Source organism: Dendrobium catenatum, unplaced genomic scaffold (genome assembly GCF_001605985.2).
Source record: "Dendrobium catenatum unplaced genomic scaffold, ASM160598v2 fragScaff_scaffold_557, whole genome shotgun sequence".
Taxonomy (NCBI): domain Eukaryota; kingdom Viridiplantae; phylum Streptophyta; class Magnoliopsida; order Asparagales; family Orchidaceae; genus Dendrobium; species Dendrobium catenatum.
Window position 1 is genome coordinate 170,210 of NW_021319019.1, and position 17,764 is coordinate 187,973.

The 17,764-nt window shown below is 31.6% G+C and overlaps 1 protein-coding gene across 1 annotated transcript; it reads left to right on the forward strand.

Annotated features, from left to right (window-relative positions):
• Positions 1-850: 850 nt before the first annotated feature.
• Positions 851-16,690, forward strand: LOC110102215 (caffeoylshikimate esterase; the record flags this gene model as incomplete). Its single annotated transcript, XM_020830441.2, is given in 6 exon segments — positions 851-977; positions 1,140-1,286; positions 10,912-11,042; positions 11,116-11,253; positions 11,755-11,853; positions 16,252-16,690. Coding segments are annotated over 6 exon segments (864 nt in total), but the record flags the coding sequence as incomplete, so codon positions are not given.
• Between the last annotated feature and the right edge of the window lie 1,074 nt (positions 16,691-17,764).

Sequence of the window (17,764 nt, forward strand, 5' to 3'; positions counted from 1 at the left end):
TAAATATATAAAAATTATAATATATAATTAAATATATAAAAAATTAAATAGTTAAATTTAAATATTGCCAAATAAAAAAATAAATATTATTTATATTATATAAATTAATTAAAAAAATTGTTTAAAAAAATATATGTGCTGTAAACATGAAACTAAAGAGTGCTTTTTTACTTTGTATGGTTTAGTCTCACATGACTTGTAAAGTGTTGTTTGTATGATTTATATAATTTTTTTGCTTTTTTATTATTACTGATTTACGGTTGAACCAATCGAACCGGTCGGTGTGGTTCGGTTTTTAAAACCATGAGTGCAAGTGATATCAAGGATTAAAAAAAAAAAAAAATAATGTGTGATTTTGCTTCTTTGGAGTGAGAATGATCAAGTTAAAGAGACAAAAAGGAAAAAAAATGTGATTGGATTGATACGTGGTTTTGATTAATCATTGATTTAAAGTAAAGATTGAACGGTCAGGGCTCAAGTGCAATAAATTTAACCAATATTATAATTGAAAATGTAGCCAATGTCCTAATACAGAGATAATGTTAAAAAAATATAAAAATAAAAAAATATAAATATTTAAAATTAAAAAAAAGGATAATGCTGACTTTTCAAATAAATTTGCTCATCTCGTTTTTATTGATGTAAAATAGTTGGATATTTGTGTTATTTGCTTGTCCTTTAATGGATTAGATTATACTATGTACCTAAGATTTGAGAGGACAAAGTTTCAAGTATTTTTATTAATAATATTAATAGAAGGGTCAACTGATTTTGTTGTTTTTCTTGTCTTGCCAATTAATTTCTTGTATTGTTGTTTTTTCTCATCTACATGTGTGTCTACACTATGCAGTCAATTGAGACAAATTCAAAAGGTTTTGAGATCTTCTCCAAAAGTTGGTTTCCCAGAAACTCTCCTGTAAAGGCTTTGATATGCTTCTGTCATGGCTATGGTGACACTTGTACATTTTTCTTTGAAGGTAAGTGACACATATGCCTGTTAAATTTACATCACATCTGCAATAAATTGGGTTTTATTGTAGAATTCATATTTTTTCCAAATTTAAACTATATGCACGGTTTTCCTTAATGATTTCATTTCATGCTTTTTCTGAATGTAAATATATGCACCGTTTTTATAGGAATTGCTAAGAAGCTTGCGGCATCTGGCTATGGAGTTTTTGCATTGGACTACCCTGGGTATGGGCTCTCTGATGGACTTCATGGTTACATACCTAGTTTTGACAGTCTTGTAGATGATGTGATTGAGCATTTTTCGAAAGTCAAAGGTATGTTGCAGCCTTACTATAAATATGAATTTATTTAACTCAAGGCAAATTTTATGCTAGCCATGCCATGCCTTTTCTGTGGACATTTTTGAGTGAACACTCACACAAAAAGTGAAGTAAGGCTTTATCTATGCACCATTAGAATAAGTTCTAATTTAGTAACTAGTTGTTGGTGAAATTTTATCATCCAATCTCAACAAATTGAGATATTTTGTGATTGAGCACGACATAGAAAATTATAAATTATCTTGAATCACATAAATATTATTTCTCTTTGGACTCAATAATAAAACTCACAATTTTATATTTTTAACAAAAAAATTTTTCTATTCAATATTTGGTTGAATATGATTTATTTTATTCTGGAGTACGGATGCCTCATAAGAGCAAGCCTTTATAACTAATTACATCTCAAATATTTATTACTTGAGAATACTTTTGATTAAACCATTGATTTCTTTATAGTCATTAGAATACTGACTAATATTTTTTCTTTTGAGTTTGAGAAATTCATATTAAAAGATTTGGTATTTAGGAATTTTAAGAAAGATGCAATTAACTTTAAATAAAATTTTAAAAAATGGAAGCCAAATGGAGAAAAATGTAGGAATACTTGATTATGAGAAACTCATAGGTATTCAAACTATCCTGTATTGAGGTTTGCATTATAAAATTAGTTTTTTTTTTATTTTATTTAAATTGATCAATTTGATTTAGAAAGTTGGGGCTTATATTACAACAATATAGGTTGAAGGAAATGTCTAAAATGTGAGGGCTATGAGGGGACTAGTACAAACTTCCACCTTGGATTGTATACTTAAGGTGAGAACTATTGAGGGATATTATCTTGAATATATGTCTAACAAAATGCAAGAGACGTACAAACCTATACCTCACCTGAGACTAAATCAGGCCGATCTCTAGAAATACAACCTTACCTGGATAGGGGCGCCAGCTAACCCTCCTAAATGCTTTTAAATTCATGGCATCCAGTTTCAATGCATATGAAGGAAAGAGAAGGCTGTCTTTATTTAGAAAATAGGGTTTACAACTTGACTTTTTGGCTAAGATACGTGACCATGAGGGTATGCAAATGCTAAATCGTTGAATGCATATTTATTTGTTATGTAATTCTTAATGTGAGGGCTTTCTACATAAGATATATTGGTTATGAATAGTTATTTTATTTTGAAAACTTGGCTCATTAGAGTGAGCCATGCAATTTTTTATTTGGAAAAATGGATATCTTATTATTGATTTTAAGTTTTTATATTTAATTGGTAGAAATCTTAATTTTGTCCTAAGATCCTTTTGAATATCACATGTTCAAACCACTCTCACTCAAAATAAGTGAAAAAACCTAAGAGAAAATGTGCATTTTTAATACGCACTCAGTAACAAACTATCACATGTACATATATGGATCAACAATAGAAAAGTAATATCTAAATTATTACAATTTTAAAATGCTGTAAAAATGACATATGAGTTGCCTACTTTAAACAAGCGAGTAATAATTACAGATTATAACTGTGGGTCTTTAAGCTTGGGCTTCTGATGCATTTAGGGCTCCAACTAGAGGGTTCATCCTTCTAGTTTATTACTCATGTAATTATATTTCTTTGGGTCAAATAACTTTTAAGACTATTAATTATATTTAAAATGCAAAAGACTCAAATATGCAAAATAGAGGGATTAAGAAGAAGTAATATATGAGCAAAAGAAACATCGTAGAATTCTCTGGCACTTAAAGTGTCAAGCCTTTTTTTATCCTATTGTCTATGCCTCTTTGCAGAAAGAAGTACAAACTAATCTATGAACACATGAGTAAAGTAAACTCATTTCATTTGATCTGGATATTAGGTATCCCTCCAAACTTATCTTGACATTGTCCTCTCCACCAACTTTCAATCTCGCCATCAAGTACAAATATCATCAATGAAACCTTTATCTTGTTTGGAAAGAATATCCCCTCTAATATCTTTTCAATATGCAATAACCAATTTTTTGCCTCTGTTGGTCCTCTACTCCTTTAAACAATGACGATCACATATCCTAAAATATCATTAAATAATTGTCCAATGACATGTTAATGTTACTACCACTTCCTAATGGATGAGATCTTGAATCCTGAAACAATTGAATCAATATTGTTATTATTTGGGTTAGTGCATTAATATTAACAACAATAGTTAGGACATGCATTTTCACTTCTTCTTCAAGATACCAAGTCCTGAAATAAAATAAAGTATCAAATAAAAATTCATAATTTTATAGAATATCAACTTTCTTAAACTCAATTACAACCTAATGGTTCTTTCAGTATGATTCATATCCTATTTGAGCTCTGATACCACTTTTGTAATGACCTGGCTCAGAGTCTCAAATTAACAATGCGGAAATAGATGATTGGACGGTTAATTCATTTCTTTCAATAATATAAAACACTTAATATACTAACAATTTAAGTATTTAATTTCCCCTCTGTTCCAAAATAATATTAATTGACATTAAATATTATTAGATCGAATTCTAAAGGAATCGTCAACTCTGTAAAAAATGTCAAATTCCTCTAATTTAACAAACTATATTTCTAATTACATTGGATATAGAATTTGCTAAAATAGATTGAAAATTTCAATCATATAACTTGTATCTTTTACTTCAAATTTGTTTCTTCCTTGCTAAATTGAAACTTCAAGCAACTTGATTTCTTCCTATTAAACATCCGTTTGTTATTATTTTAGTAGAACTAATAATTATACATTTATATTATACTTAAATTTGAATAGGAAAAATATAAAAGTAAAATGACTTACCTAGTTTTTGTTGACAAAATTAAAAACCTAAGAACTCTGGCCCAACTTCCTTCTTACGCCTCTAATCAAGATATTAATCTCTTCTTAGATTAAAATCACAGAGAAATTTATGCAAAATTAAAAATTTGACTGACAAATCTCTTTTCTCCTTCTTATTCCTCTTGGCACTGTCTTCTCGGTTCCTTTGGTTTGTTTGTTTAATTGGACAAAGCGAATCATTAAAATCGCATGTGAGGAGTCGCATTATATGCTCATGAATGCTCCCGAACCCGTGCTTGTCCAAATTGCAGTTGTCCACTCGCCCTATTGCTTGATCGGCCGCTCGCTCGCAATCCATTTGCTCGCCTGCTCTTTGGTTAGGCTTGGTTCAGCTAAACCGATCCAACTGGTTATACAGGCACCCTTATAGTTATGATTTCAACTACTGTTGAATTGCTCGTCTTTTGTTCCTGATTTATTTTTTGGGTATAAACTTATTATCACAAGCTGTTTTCATCATATCCATGTAAAAGTCACTCAATTTTATAGATAAAGAATTTTAGAAGTTGACATTTCCTTTTTTCTTCTCTTGTTTGCAAGTATTTCTTGAGGTGACCCAGTATAGAGATTGTTCATATATTCATGGTTTAGCTGAGATTGGTTAGAAATATTCAGTTGAAAAAGTCACTCAATTTTGTAGATAAAGAATTTTAAGTTGACATTTCCTTTTTTTTTTCCTCTTGTTTGCAAGTATTTCTTGAGGTGACCCAGTATAGAGATTGTTCATATATTCATGGCTGAGCTGAGATTGGTTGGAAAATATTCAGCTGAACTTTTGATTTTCTTCATGCTTTTATTGGACTTTCCCTTGAAGTTGATTACTTAATATTGTTCTCTAAGAGAGCATACTATGTGGATGAGTTCCTAACTTGAATTCTTAAATTGATATTGTACTTTGATTATTTTGGGGAGCTTTTTATTTATCATGACCCGACCTAAAAGATTGGATTACTAGGAAATAATAGATGATTGAATGGAAATTTAAATACCTTCTTCCTATATAATAACTTTTGAAATATTCTATCATAATTTTCTACTAACACATCTTCCAATACATTAAAAGAGTCACTAATCCATAAAATTTAATTATTTCAAAAGAACGACAACATATAATATAGTTGTATGAACATTAAATATAAGTACCATTCATTTGTTACACAAATTTTGTTCATTTCTTCATCATTTAATCAATATCATACATTCATCTAAATATTTATTAAGTAAGAAGTATGAAGTTTAAATATTATATCATAATTCTAAATTACAGTAGCTTAAATGAATAAAGAAGTAACTGTAGGCTAGTTATCATGCACAAAATCATATAGAATTTGAATTTTATTCAATGGTGAGCATGAAAAAGAAACACAGCATTCCATTAAACATGAATAGCTTGAGCAAGTAAAAGTGCTCATCTAATCATATCATATTTAATCTTATTTTATAATACGAGCACCATCTATTTGTACCATTTATGATACTTGAATGTTAATATGCTTTTCCAACTCTATCCTAACACCGAAGTGAGGCTAAGGCATGTAAACCTGTATGTTTTCATCTAATACTATGAGGGGATGATCTCCATTATTCAACATGAACATTAAAATATTTCTATATATAATTTCATTTACTGTAACCTTCGCATGCAACATTTCGTTATATGATTGTTGTATTTTACAATATTAATGATTAAAACATAACCTACAAATGTATATTTCATTTATATCAATATGAATGATCATTTTGTATTGGGATAAATCATTATAAATCATATGCAACTTGAGCAAGTAAATGTATATTTTATAATAGATGGTTGAACGATAATTTAAATACCTTATGCCTATATAATAATTTTTGAAATATTGTATGATTAATTTTCTACTAACACATCTTCCAATACGTTAAAAGAGTCACTAATCCATAAAGTATAATTATTTCAAAAGAACAACAACATATAATATAGTTGTAAGAACATTAGCAAATATAAGAACTTGTCATTTGCTACACAAATGCTATTTGTTCATCATTTAATCAATGTGATATATTCCTCTAAATATTTATTAAGTAAGAAATATGAGTTTTAAATATTATATTATAATTCTAAATTACAATAGCTTAAATGAATAAAGAAGAAACTGTAGGCTAGTTATCATGCACAAAATCACATAACATCTGAATTTTATTCGAAGGTGAGCATGAAAAGAAACAGAACATTCCATTAAACATGAATAGCTTGAGCAAGCAAAAGTGCTCATCTAATCATATCATATTTAATCTTATTTTATAATACTTCTATCATAAGAGCACCGTCTTTTTGTACCATTTAAGATACTTCAATGTTAATATTCTTTTCCAACTGTATCCTAACACCGAGTGAGGTAAGGCATGCAAACCTCTATGTTTTTATCTAATACTATGAGGGGATGATCTCCATTATTCAATATGAACATTTAAATATTTCTATATATAATTTCATTTAATGATTGAAACATTCGCATGCAACATTTATTTATATGATCATTATATTTTACAATATTAATGGTTGAAACATAACCTAGAAATGTACATTTCATTTATGTCAATAAGAATGATCATTTTGTATTGGGATAAATCATTATAAATTATATGATATTATGATTTTATAATTATTAATCATGTTATGTATGTAAACAAACAAGAATCATAACTATATTAAATAATGTGACATGTCTAAAAAAATGATGCGGACATTAGCACGAAGATCTGGCGCATCTATCATAGGAGGCGTCTAAATCGACGGCTCTAATTTAAGTTGTCATTTATGAATTATTTTCTGCATTTTAGTTTCTATTTTACCCCTAGGTTAATTTATTTGAGTGTTGTGGCCCAAGGGGCATTTTTGTAATTTTCTATTTTTTCATGTTATGACCTATAAATAAGGGCCTTAGAAAACATTACTCTAATTTAGAAATGAGATCGCCTACCTTAACTTTAGAAGGTTGGAGTTTCCTTTTTAATCATTAATTGTTTCCTTCTTTAACGTAATGCCTATCACAAAATATTTTGTTATATATAAAATATGATGAACGAAAACTCATGACTCATTGATCGAAATTGGATGGTTCATCTTTCTTTTTCACTTATAAGATAATGGGTTGTACTCTTCTCCCTTGTCCATCTCCCTTGTCCAAATCATCTAGCTTTCCATGAAGCTCAATGATCTTTGCATCTTAAATTAATTTTGGGAGTTGGTCCCTTTAATTTCTCTTCACATGTGAGTTAATATCATGCTTCATATGTTTGACTGAGAACATTAATCATTATGTGATGGTTTGTAGTTTGCTTGATCGTTCTACTTGTCAGAGAAAAAATTGATGAACAGGGAGGCAATCATTGGGTGCAGTGATTGACAAACATTTGATGTTGGTGTTGGCTGATGATGAGCATGGATATTGTTTGACGATGAGCATTGGTATTAGACAAAAATGGCCATCGTTGTTGGGTCAGGGTGGGCATCGATGTTGGGTGGGGGAGGACGACATCGATGTTGGGCAAGGTGAAGTGTTGACATTGGTTGCTTGCTAGCATTGGGTTTGTTCGATAATTGATGTTAGCATTGGGCGATGATAGGCATTAGCATTGGTTGACTACAAGTGTCACGATTGGCTGATGAGTATCATTTGCTGATAGTTAGAGCTCTGGAGTTCTCCTAGTGAAAGAATTTTTTTTGTTGAAATCCACTTTGGAACCCTTCCGCACTTTTGAATATGTAGAAAAATAGCCCGATAGTATATTTATAGAATTTTGAGGGGTGTTCTGATCATTTATGAAAAAAATTAGAACTCCTTCAAACAATCAGAGTTTATCCATCTTGATTATTTTATCTTTTATATTAAGCCTTTTATCATATTAGTGAACTCAAAATTTAATGATCTTGAACTTATCAGATTCTTCTTGTAAATATGCTCTTTTTAGCAAAAAACACATGACAACCGGATGTTGATTGTCTACTCAAATGATCTTTTGATGTTTGAAATTATACTTTTGAGTGTTTGCTTTTAACCTATTTGAACTTGGATCGAGGGTTTCTTTTTTTTTTTTTCATCTGGCTTCTCTTATTGATAGGATTTTTTGTGACTATAAGTTTACTAAAAACAAGGCTCGGATGGTCTCATAGTATATTCCAAAAGTTATAGTTCAAAGATCTAGGTGTTTTGAGATTTGGAAATTTTGTGGAGATTCATGCTTTATCAAATGAATTTCTTATTGACATATCAATACTCATAAAGTTGCATTGCATACTTTAATTTGGATAGAAAAAGACATATTTCATGTATGCATGTCTATTTTTATTTTTTTTATGATGAGCTAATTTTAATACTACCGTTGTCAGGTCCCAAGTCCTGAATGAGAAAAGTGGAGGGTTGCGTTAGGTAGTCGACAGCCAGCGTAAAACTTGTCGAATAATAATGACATAAATCTTTTATGAAATTTTGTTAATGTTAGGACGTTCCCTGGAAGCGACGCGCTGCATGGCCTGAATGCAGTGACAAGTGTGCAAGGGTCGTTGTACCGGCGCCCTGGTGCAGTGTTAAATAGGCAAGGGTTCCCATATCAAGGGCGGATGTGGGCAAAGAAGCTAGTTCATAAAACTAAAATTAGGATAGGAACTTGGAATATAGGTTCCCTTACTGGAAAATTAATAGAATTAATAGATATTATGACTCATAGGAAGATAAATATTTTGTCCATTCAGGAAACTAAATGGGTTGGAGAGAAGGCTAAGAAAATTGATAGTTTATGATTTAAACTTTGGTATTCGGGTATGAGTCGTATTAGAAATGGTGTAAGTGTTATTATAGATAAGAGTTTGAAGGATTATAGCTTGAAGGATTGTTATTGATGATAAGATTGTTAATATTATAAGTGCTTATGTCCCTCAAGTAGGTTTGTATATGAGTTCTAAATTAAATTTTTGGAATGACTTAGAAGAATTATTACAAAAGATACCTCTAGAAGAAACAATTTTTATTGGAGGAGGTTTAAATGGACATGTTGGTAGAGATGTAGATGATTTTAAAAGCATTCATGGTGGCTATGTTTTTGGAACAACAAATGAAGGTGGCAAGACCATTTTAGATTTTTGTTTAGCTTATGATTTTTCAATTGCTATACTTTATTTAAGAAAATAAATGAGCATCTCATCACTTATAAAAATTGATATAATACAACCCAGATTGACTATTTTCTTATAAGAAAATTAGATCGGTCAAATTACAAAGATTGTAAAGTTATTCCGAGTGAAAATTTATGTACCCAACATCGATTATTAGTTTTGGACTTTAAGATAAAGGGACAGATAATAAAAAAGAAAGTAAAACAATATTTCAGGATTAAATGAGGACATTTAAAGAATATTAACAAAAATATTTTTGAGAGTAAGATTTTAGATCTTAAGATTTTATCTGTGCATGAGGATGCAAATATTATGTGGGATAAAGTGGCTAATGATATTAAGAATATTGCAAAAGATATGCTTGAAGTATCAAATGAAAAAGCTCCTAATAGTTAAAATAGTTGGTGGTGGAATCCAAATGTGCAATAAAAGATTAAGAATAAAAAGATTTGTTATAAAAATTGGTTTAATTTTAAAAATTCTGATAATTGGAAAGCTATAAAGAGGCTCGTAAGGAATCTAAGAAAGCAATATGCGATGCAAAAACCTTAACTTTTAGTGATTTATATAATAGATTATATACTAAGGAGAAAAAAAGATATATATATATATATATATATAAATTAGCCAAACAAAGATATAGGAATAATAAAGATTTAGTTCAAGTGAAGTGTATTAAGGATGAAGATAAAAAAAATATTTTTCTTAGAAGATGATATTCAACAAAGGTGGATGAGATATTTTGCTAAACTTTTTAATGAAGATTGTGAAAATAAGATTGACTATAGTGACCTTAGCACCCTAAATGAAAATAAAGATTTCTGTTTTTATCGGCGTATTAGTAAAACTGAAGTTAGAGAGGCTTTAAAGAAAATGAAGGGTGGAAAAGCTGTTGGAACTGATGATATTCCAATAGAGGTGTGGAAATACTTAGGAGATGCCATTAAAAGAGAAGCATAATTCTTTGTTAAGTGTGACAGAGATGAGGATGCTCAGGTGAATGAGTGGCTTTACCCGTAGAGATAGGATACGAAATGAGCATATACGTGAAAAGGTTGGAGTAGCTCCAGTAGAAGATAAGATTAGAGATAGTCTCCTTAGATGGTTTGGTCACATAAAACGGCGGCCTTCCAATGACCCGGTTAGGAGAGTAGAGGTGTTAGATTTGACTTATGTTAAGAAAGGTAGAGGCAGACCTAAAAAGACCTGGTTAGAAAATATTAGGAATGACCTTTCTTTATTAGATTTAAATGAGAATTTGATCTTTAATAAGACACAATGGAGAAAAAAGATTCATGTAGCCGACCCCACATATTGGGATAAAGGCTTGATGTTGTTGTATGATGAGCTTATTTGAATCTCAGTTTATATTTGACATCAAACACCCATGGATGCTTTTGAACACACATGCGCTTGTGTCCTTGCATATACATGTCAACACAAACACACAAAGATAATACGGAGACATGCACAACCAAAATGTACACACATGCATACCTATGAACACACAGAGACATGCTATGAGTATTTTCATTAGTGTTTCTTATGGTAGCATATTCTTACATAAATACTGATATCCCTTGGCTATGTGATTTCTTTGTTCTTAAAATGTCAGAAAATCCCAAATACCAGAGTCTTCCGAGTTTTCTGTTTGGGCAATCTATGGGTGGAGCAGTTGCTCTCAAGGTGCATTTTAAACAACCCCATGCATGGGATGGTGCCGTTCTAGTAGCACCTATGTGTAAGGTAATTTCGCTTCGAGTAACATAGAACATGCTAATCTAAATGTTACCTCTTAATGATAAATACTTCTCTATAGATGGGAGAAGATGTTCTACCTCCTTGGCCTTTACTGCAGCTGCTTACGTGTATTTCAATACTTTTTCCAAAAATGAAGTTGGTTCCACCAAAAGATATAGCAGAGATGGGTTTTAAAGAGCTGAAGAAACGAGAGCAGGTTGGTTTCTTTCTCTTCTATCTTTTGTTTGAGTATGGCAATTTTTTTTGTCTATGGTTATTCCCTAGTCAGTTTAACATCTAGAGTTTCAGGTGAGTTTTTCTAGTGAATTCCACATTAGGCTCACTATACCTGGCTTATTTGCATGCCAACCGATCCAAAATTTGCCTTGATTATTGTGTTGAATAAATTTTTCTCTAATTTGTCATTTTGCCATTGGATCTTCAAGTAGTTCTGACATGCAATTAAAGTATGCTGGAATTATAGATGGAGCAGAAGCTGGACCAGACCCTTATCATCTTATTCCAAGCCTAGCCTAGCCATTTTATGAGCAGACCTTTTTTAAGGCCCTGGTTGAGTTTATCTGGCTAAATATTGATTCCTAACCCACAAAAATATTTTTTGAGCTGCCTCCACCCCATTGAATGGACTTTTGTATTTCAGTTGTAGATATACCCTATAGAATATGTATGAAAATGCTTTTATTTTCTTGTCTTGCAGGCTTCTTATAACGTTATTGCATATAAGGACAAGCCACGGCTGAAGACGGCTTGTGAGTTGCTCAAAACCACTCAAGAAATTGAATGCCAGCTAGCAGAGGTAAAAAACAAACGTTGAACTTGTTTTGATTCTTCAAATTGATAAAATAGTGAATATCAATAATCACCTATAGAAAAGCTTTCTTTCTGCAGTTCTACTTCTATTGAACTAGGTCTGCAACTAGTGTTTGTTTAGCTCTGGTTGCTAAATACGGTACCTTAGAGTTCTATATAATTTTGAATGTTGAGGGTGGAAATTACCTGATTGTCTTGTCTTATCGGAGACACGCTTGATTAGATAATGATTTTACAGTCCTGACATATGGCCTTCATTATTTTTGGATGCTCGATATATGTCCTCCATTCTTTTGATTTGAGCGTGTTAGTGGTTAAAAAAATGTTGCAACATGAGGGAACTTCAAGGCCATGCCCATTTCCTAGATGAGAGAAATTCAAGCATTTCCTTAGGGCCATGGATGAAATTATGTCTCCATGGTTGTATCCTTTCTTGTATGGAAGAAATAAGCTTTATATGCAAAATTTTTGGTTAAAATTTTTCGAAGGATGTCACGAGGTGGATTATATGGTTGATATGTGTGCCTTTTGGGAGAGGCAGAATCCATCCAAGCTAATTCTTGGGGAACTTGATGGGATTGAAACTTTCTCACTAAGTATATCTTCTATATTTTAAGATGCTTATGCAAACTTCAAATATCTCTTGAACTTTTGTAGTTGATAAATACCTTTGGTTGTGTTGAGTAGGCAAGGTATTGGCCACTAGATCTCTTTCTGTCATTTAGAGTTCTTTACTCTGTACGAACCTATTATTGCATCATATGCTCTCTTGGGGTCTCACTCAATGGTGGCTTCTCTTGAGTATCTGAAATCGCAAGGCCCCTGCTAGCACTAGATGCCCCCTTTGGAGATTACTTATTGGTAAACCCGTTGAGGACTTAACTATGTAGAGATCTTGTTTTTAACACATGCCCTTCGATGACTTACTTATTTTAATGTGTATGTGACCAACACTAGATGTCCTCTACCGGTCACTTATTGATAATCTCTCATAGGAATTTTGAATAGGCTGAAACATTATTCATACACCTTCCTTTTGAAGTCTCACTCATTGATGAGCTCTCATAATGACTTTTTATGTGCTTCTTGTTCAAAGCAAAGTTTTCCTTCTAGGGCCCACTTACTGTGGAGTGCTCCCAGGGACTTATAATACACAAAAGCTTTGTCTACACACCTCCCATACTATTGCTTACTCATGGGAGCCACTCTTTAGGACATTTAATCAGGATCTTGCTCGATAGTAGTTGCTTTTCAATGGGATCACTTGCCTTAGGTCACATGCGAAGGGGGTGATCGACCTGATTAAGCTTAAGCCATTTTGGCTTGCATGTAGACCAGTCGATTCAAACAATTCTACATTTTTTGGCCTTAATCCAATTGATTTGTTGTCCACATACGAAGAGTGATGCATCAAGTCATCTATAGGAGCTGGCATATTGTTATGAGCTTGTTTGGTCATTGACTTAGTCAATCTAAATAAACTTTTGCACTAGTTCTTTTTTTTTTCAAATTCTTTTGAGATGTATGTGTTTCAAGCCAAGTATTATGTTTTCTTAGACAGGAATTTTTGTCATCGCAACACATGGTATCATTTTTCTTGATCAAATTGTCAATATTATAATTAGATGCAATTTTGGCGATAATTTGAGTTTTGCTAGGTATTTCTGATATAAAACTCACTTAATGCATATTCTTGGTGCTTGAACGTTCTTTATTTATGGTAATGGGATTAAATATAGGCATGCAATCGTATGCGATGAATGCTAAATAGACATCTGAGGTCAAATGTACTCAAGCTAATAAAAATATAAGAAGAGTGAAAGAATGTTTGAAACAAAACTGTAGACATTAATGTAAATTTTGTCAATTTTGAAGTCTAAAGGTGAAGTTAATGAAATCGGCCATAAAATAGTTCGGGTGGTGAAAAACACAAAATCATGTTGACTAAACTCAAAAGTTTTGAACGAAATTATATGAAAACAATTTTGATCAAAATCTATTCTTGATGTGTTAAATTAGACTTTAAAACGAAACATTTTTCATGAAAGTGAAATTATTATAGACCCAATATTTATAAGATTTGAAAACGGACGGTCTTTTGAATAATTCTTATATATGTGCATTATAGAAGTGTAATGCACGAATTTGATAAATAAGTTATTCCCACAAAAGGTGCATACTCTTAACCTTTACCTTTCTGGTGACAAGACATCAGTTTTTTAATTTTGTTGGTTTTGAATTGGCTCTGTTGAAAACAGTTTGAGACCGTTAAATCATTTTGGTTTGACAGGGTTTCAACAGTTTCGATGAAGTTTCTAAAAAACGTCAAGTAGTTTCATTTGAAGCCTCATAAACTTACAAAGCCATTTAGCATTGATCAAATATTTTCTAGAATTTATCATCAAGGGCCCACCAACTTTAATGTTTGTTATAATTCAAGCACCAATTAGATACTTACAAATTACTTCTGAAATATTTAATTTTGAAAAACTATCCGAAATTAATGATATTGAATTTATAAGCTGACGAAATTGTCAAAATACAAGAACTACCGAAACTGGAGCATTCAGGATGAGACCTAAACCCAGTTTTAAAATATAGCTCTTCCTATCCTCTTTTGTATTCTAACTTTAGCTATCCATTTTTGGTGCTCTATGAGGAGCTGGTTTGAAAAAAGATTATAGTTATCTATATCTGAGATTTCTTCTTGTATGAATTAAAACAAGTGACATGAGACATACTGAGGAAAAAGAATACTCTGCTTTAGGGAAGGACATTAAGGGGTAGTGACATCGTAGCAATGAGTTTTCATAAGATTTGCTTGAAGTGAAAAATACACCTACTACCTAAAAATTGAATGTAATTGATTTTCCTGCCATTTGTGTTTTTCAGCCTATTATTCAAATGCTCCATTCACGTATATAAAACTTTACCCATGTCTACGGATGCCTGCCTTTTTTCTACTCGTCTTTTTATGCATAGGATTATATATATATATATATATAGAGAGAGAGAGAGAGAGAATCAAATGGTCAATTGACTCTTTATGAAAGACTAAAATAATCCCCTATTAAGGGATGATCTCTCAACTCTTCTTAAACAGGATCAAAATAGTTTCATCATGAGACTATTTGATTCATTGTTAAAGACTCAAGGGATAACAATGTTAAAGAACCATTTTGATCCTTAATAAAAAACCAAGGGACATTTTGGTCTTTTTCTCTTTCTCTCTCTTTATATATAATTTCGTAAATCACCAGGTAGATTCATTTGCTTAGTTTCTTCAATAAATATGCCTCTCCTGTTATCATCTACCCTGAAATGAGATACCCTTTAAATTCTTATTCAAGTTCCATCTATGATGCACCGACACTTCTCCTCAAAGAGGCATGCAGTGTCCGACACGACACGCATTTGACACTCCTCCGACACGTGTTGGACACGTTGAAAATGTGTCCGATTAAAAAAATAATATTAAATACAAATTGGACACGCATGTGTAACATGCGTATCTTAAATATTTTATAATTTTAAATATAATTTATTGTATTTAAATTTATACTTATTTAAAATATAAAAACTAAATTTCTTATTTCTTATTCATAATGCCAAATTAATCGGCCACATTTAATACCCCATTCATTGAATATTCTCATTTTCATTTTTTTTTTGGCGGGTTATAACTTTGATTTCACAATAATGTCTAATGTCATCTCAACATCGATGTCTGACGTCGTTACAACATCAATATTTCAAAACAATCTTCATATCAAAGTCTTACGTCGTCTTTACATTGATGCTTGATGTTAGCAATTTCTACACCCACAACTTGACATCTCATCTTGGTCCGACGTCTTCTCAACAACGACAACCAACGCCCTCTCAACATCGATGATAAATGCCCTCTTAACATTGACGTCCAATATTTACTGGATAACATCAATGCCCAACTCTCGACAGCATTGACATCTTCTCTCTCGATGAATGATAGACATCCTAATATTAACATCTTGAAAGTTCATCTCGTGTCCATGTTTGTGCATCATAGAGTTCCATTATTTTGAAAGTTCACTTTATTTTGCAAATGAATAGTGGGGGCTCACTGTTGAGACTCTCTCATGCACAGGGAGATGCCCTTATATTTGCCTAGACATTCATCCAATGCATGCCAGTAAGAAGCAAATTCACCAGCATTAGGTCCCTCCCTTCTCTATCTGCAAAGTCTCCTTAGTAGAACATGGGACCTTTTTTGAGTTATTGAAAACATAGACCTGATACCCTGCCTTATAAAAACAAAAGAACCTATGTGCAATTTATTCTTTATAGTTCTATCTATTGCGAGTGTTCTTTGTTAAAGCCCATCATGATCTGATTGATCTTTCAGGTATCCCTTCCTTTGCTAATTCTACATGGTGAGGCGGATGTATTAACTGATTGCTCGGTGAGCGAAGCTTTATACGAGAAAGCAAGCAGCTCAGACAAGGAGATTCTAATCTACAAAGATGCGTACCATTCTCTTCTTGAAGGCGAACCTGATGAAACCATAAATCTGGTACTCGATAATATCGTATCTTGGCTCGAGAAACGCTGTGCAAAGACAGAATAGCGCAGATTAGTTTAATTTGTTTCTGAGATCCACAATGTCTGGCTTCTACTTGTGAATATGTATGGAAAAAACGGTCAACATGTTATTCCTTCCCACGATCTTCTTCATGTTTTATATTTGTTGCTATTTAGGGTTTGTGCTTCGTCTGCTGCTTTCTGTATTCTCATCCAAGATGAGTAGTGCGAATGTTAGGGGTGGATGCACGTTTTAGATTGCATGTTTGATATATATTTTTTATTATGAGTAGGTTTTTTTTTTTTTTTTTTTTAAGTGACATACAAGTAAGAAAGATGAAGGAAAAAATGACGCGAGAATCTGTGAGACACTTTGATCATTTTATAGCCACTTTAATGATAGAAATATATGAACTGCTCTTTTTTTTGTAAGCTTTACTTAAAATAAAATTTATTTTCTCCTTTGCCAAATAGATTTTTAGAATACATATGCACGCACTTTGAAGAAAAAACTATAACCCCTAGGGATGCAAATGAACCGAGCCGAGCCGAGCCGAGTATGTGTGTTCATGTTTGAGATCAATTATTATCAGCTCGTTCAAGTTTGGTTCGTGCTTGATTCGAGTTTTATTGTTTGTGTTTATGTTTGGTTCATGTTCGGTTCGTTTAGTAGTTATTGAGCTTTAAACAAATAAGCCTTAATGAACTATAAACATGCTCTACTTCTAAATATTTATTAATTTAACAAATGAGCTTTATCGAGCCTCCTAACAAACAATTATCTTGAGCATGTTCGTGAACATATTTAATGAATTTTTTTAACTATAGGAAAATGGCGAGGGAAAAATGATGAAGGGTTCGTCGTTTGCCGCATTGCTTTTGTCTTTCCTATTTAGTAAAATTTAATAAATATGTAAATTTAATTTTAGTTAGCATATGTTATAATATTTAATCACTTTAAATTTTAATATTTAACAATAATTATATCACTATATTATAATAAATATAAAGTATTTATATTATGTATATTTTTTATTTATATTATCAGATATTAATTGAGTTTTTATCGAACTTATTCACGAGTTTTGAATATAACTCGAATCAAGCTTAATGTCGAGTTTGTTTAAGAGCTTTAAATGATATTGTTCACGAACATAATTGAGCTGAACACATTAGTGTTCAAGCTTATTTATTTAAGGATTGAGCATTTAAAATATTGTTCAAATGTGCTTGTTTAGTTAATTAATCAATCACAAACAAGCTTTAATTGAATCAAGCAACGATCGTCGAACATTTGGTTTGCTTGCAGCCCTAATAACCCCCAATTTTTGGCCTGT